Genomic DNA, 2,737 nt, shown 5'->3' on the forward strand with positions numbered 1-2,737 from the left:
ATGTAGTAGTGTGCCTATACTGATAAGATTTTTGTATAAACAATCTCTATACAAATGATCCTAATGATATATGTGGTAAGGGTTGCATTAATACCAACCCTTGCCACAATGGCAGATATTGAAAGTAAACTGTGGCTGACAGTCTTTGATAAAAAATACAGGTCATCAGATCATGAGGGTAATCTTCGTACTGAAGATTGAAGAAATAGGAGGTTATGCTGAGATATCCCGTTTCGTTCTCATCTGGAAGTACCTGATCAGGATTCTAACTTGGTGGTTTGTGGTGACTGGGTTTATATATTATGTAAGTAAGGATATGAATACTTTTGTAGAACAGGTCATTTTAGTTTTTGGTATATCTGATATCAATACACATACTGCAGAAATATAGAAGAAATTTGCATAAACAGCTACATGCGTGTAAGAAGCACACATGAACAAATTGCAGATTGAGCGTCTTGTCAACCTGCTTTCATCGGAGAAACCCCATGACTTGTGCTATTTAACCTGGCTCTACTTCACCGCAGTTACAGCAACTGCTGTCGGCTATGGTGATGTCTCATGCAAGACAATTTGCATTTCACAAAAATATAATGCAAAGTAAATGATTTTGTGTTTTATGGATTTGTTAATAGAATATATAGTGTGAAGAGAACACAGGATGCTCTCTTATTTAATTCTTTATTTCAGGGACTGTACGGGAAGTATGTACCAGACTTAGTGAGGATGATTTTAGCCGTATTTCCGGACTTTACTCCATATAGACCGATATTGCGCAACAAGTTAGTGTCTATGTAGTTTTCTTCCTGTTTCTTTATTCAATATTAATGTGAAATAAACTGAAAATCCTGCTGATAAAAAAAGACCAAAGCACTGTAAGAAATGGAGTGAAAAGGAAGCGAGGGAGTGATTCCCTTTTGTTTTTCATACCCCCTTTTTTATTTTTTTACTTTTTTTTTTATCTTTGAAATTTTTTTCCCAAATTACCTCTCATCGGAAATTTTGTGTTTTGTGGCCCCCTTTAAAACCACAGAAGACCCGTTTTTTATAAAGACAAGGATTAACAGGGATGCTGACCTGGTCTTTTGGGCGGGGAAAGATTTTGGGGCCTTTATACACAGAAAACTCTTCACCTACAAAAAAGGTTTCCCGGGGTGCTTCACAGGGCGTTTTCCCTTTAAAAAGCTTCACTGTTTCTTTTATTGGTATCACCGGAAGTTTTTTTTAAAGCATAAAAAATTTCCCAAAACCCAAAAAAAGTAGAAAGAGTACAGCTTTTAGGAAGGTTGGGATGTATGCTCTTTGTTTTCAATCTGCAAGGGTACTAGTAAATTTAGAAACCGGCCCCCACTCGGATTTTTGAAATGAAAACCTTACGCCGCACCCTAAGGCGGATCATGGGGAGTGAAGTGAACCCGGGCCCTAATTTTTTCTTTTTTCCACCAGCAATTTCTTTACATTTTGAAATTTTCGGGTAATGGGGACATTTTTAATCCCAATTTTTCAGGGGTGATAATGTGAAAACCATATTTTTTGGGTATTTAATTCAAAAAAAATTGGGAGTTGTACTCCGGTGTAAACGGCGAATCACCACCGAAGGCTTGCATCCTTTTCCAAGGCCGGGGTTTAAAGATGGTCGAGAACTTGCCCCGGTAATCAGTTATTTTACTTTTGGGTTCAAAACTGAGGAAGATTAAAACCCTTTTCTAGAATTTTTACTTTTTTTAGTTTTTTTTCATGGTTTTGGGTATAAAGACTTTATGAAAAGGGGTTTGGGGAAAATCTTTTCCCCTTTTCCAGATCCATAAAGCACGTGCCGGTTTTCCTCTCAAACCAAAATAGCAAAAAACCAGGAAGGGGAAGACTTAGGAAACAAAAAATTTGGGGCATTGGGTGTCCAAGACCCAGTTTCCCCCAGTATCCGGAAAATTGTTTCAGTGCAAGAGAAAGGTTGCTTTTCACATCCCATTTGGCCCATTGAGACAAAAGTTCTTTTGAATTTTTGATTTCCCTTGAATAGTTTAGATTTGTTTTTTTACGGAAAACTTTTTGAGAGGGGTTTCAGCCAAGACCAGAAGACGGCGGGGTGAGTTTTTCTTTGCTATGCAGAGTTTAAGCTTAAGATGATGGGCTTTTCAGGCTCATCCCTGGTTTCTCCAAATTACTGGCAAACCAAATTTTTGCCAAAAGGGGGTTGAAGATATCGCCAGTGTATTTACAATCCATTAATCTAATTTGGGTTGGTTTTTTGTTAGTAATCAATTTCCAAAGGGGCTATTGATAAATTGGGGTTAGCAAAATTTTGAAGCTTGTGTCACATAATGAATGCTGTTTTTCCAGAAGACCAAAACCGGGTAAAAATGGGAGAAAAAAATAAATTTTGGGGCAAAACCTCCCTTATCTGCAATACCCTTTTTCTAAGGTTTGGGAAAAAACATGACTTTGCATGGGGGCTTTTGAGTAAGTTTTATTAAAATTTGTAATTTTTTATCTTTTATAAGGGACATGATATATAAAATAAGACACAAGTATATCCTTTTTCCTTTTAAAACTCCAAAACAGTTTATGCCAAAAGAATTTTGGGGCTCCCTTTTAGGTATCGAAATTCAGGGAAGAAATAATAGGAAGTTTCATGGTACCCTACCCAATCCATGTGTGGTATACCAAAAAATACTGGGGATATTTTTGCACTGGGGGGAAACGGAAAATTTTTTCAAAGGTTGGTATTTCTCCCCCC

The 2,737-nt window shown here is 37.1% G+C and overlaps 1 protein-coding gene across 2 annotated transcripts; it reads left to right on the top strand.

Moving 5' to 3' along the window:
• Positions 1-6: 6 nt before the first annotated feature.
• Positions 7-892, top strand: LOC119587202 (calcium-activated potassium channel slowpoke-like). Of its 2 annotated transcripts, none has more exons than XM_037935967.1 (3): positions 7-304; positions 449-600; positions 691-892. In XM_037935967.1, exons 1-3 carry the CDS (start codon positions 173-175, stop codon positions 719-721), a joined length of 315 nt encoding a protein of 104 aa, XP_037791895.1. In that variant the 5' UTR covers positions 7-172; the 3' UTR covers positions 722-892. The 2 variants fall into 2 exon arrangements, with proteins under 2 accessions (XP_037791895.1, XP_037791896.1); XM_037935968.1 differs by having other exon boundaries at positions 449-551.
• The last annotated feature ends 1,845 nt before the right edge of the window (positions 893-2,737 follow it).

This window comes from Penaeus monodon, chromosome 22 (assembly GCF_015228065.2).
Source record: "Penaeus monodon isolate SGIC_2016 chromosome 22, NSTDA_Pmon_1, whole genome shotgun sequence".
NCBI lineage: Eukaryota > Metazoa > Arthropoda > Malacostraca > Decapoda > Penaeidae > Penaeus > Penaeus monodon.

Bases quoted from the DNA above. Each gene is read 5' to 3' on its own strand.
- LOC119587202 (XM_037935967.1), top strand. From the start codon at position 173: ATGAGGGTAATCTTCGTACTGAAGATTGAAGAAATAGGAGGTTATGCT. The intron at 305-448 runs GTAAGTAAGGAT...AACAAATTGCAG, and splicing joins TGACTGGGTTTATATATTAT to ATTGAGCGTCTTGTCAACCT. The intron at 601-690 runs GTAAATGATTTT...TCTTTATTTCAG, and splicing joins TCACAAAAATATAATGCAAA to GGACTGTACGGGAAGTATGT.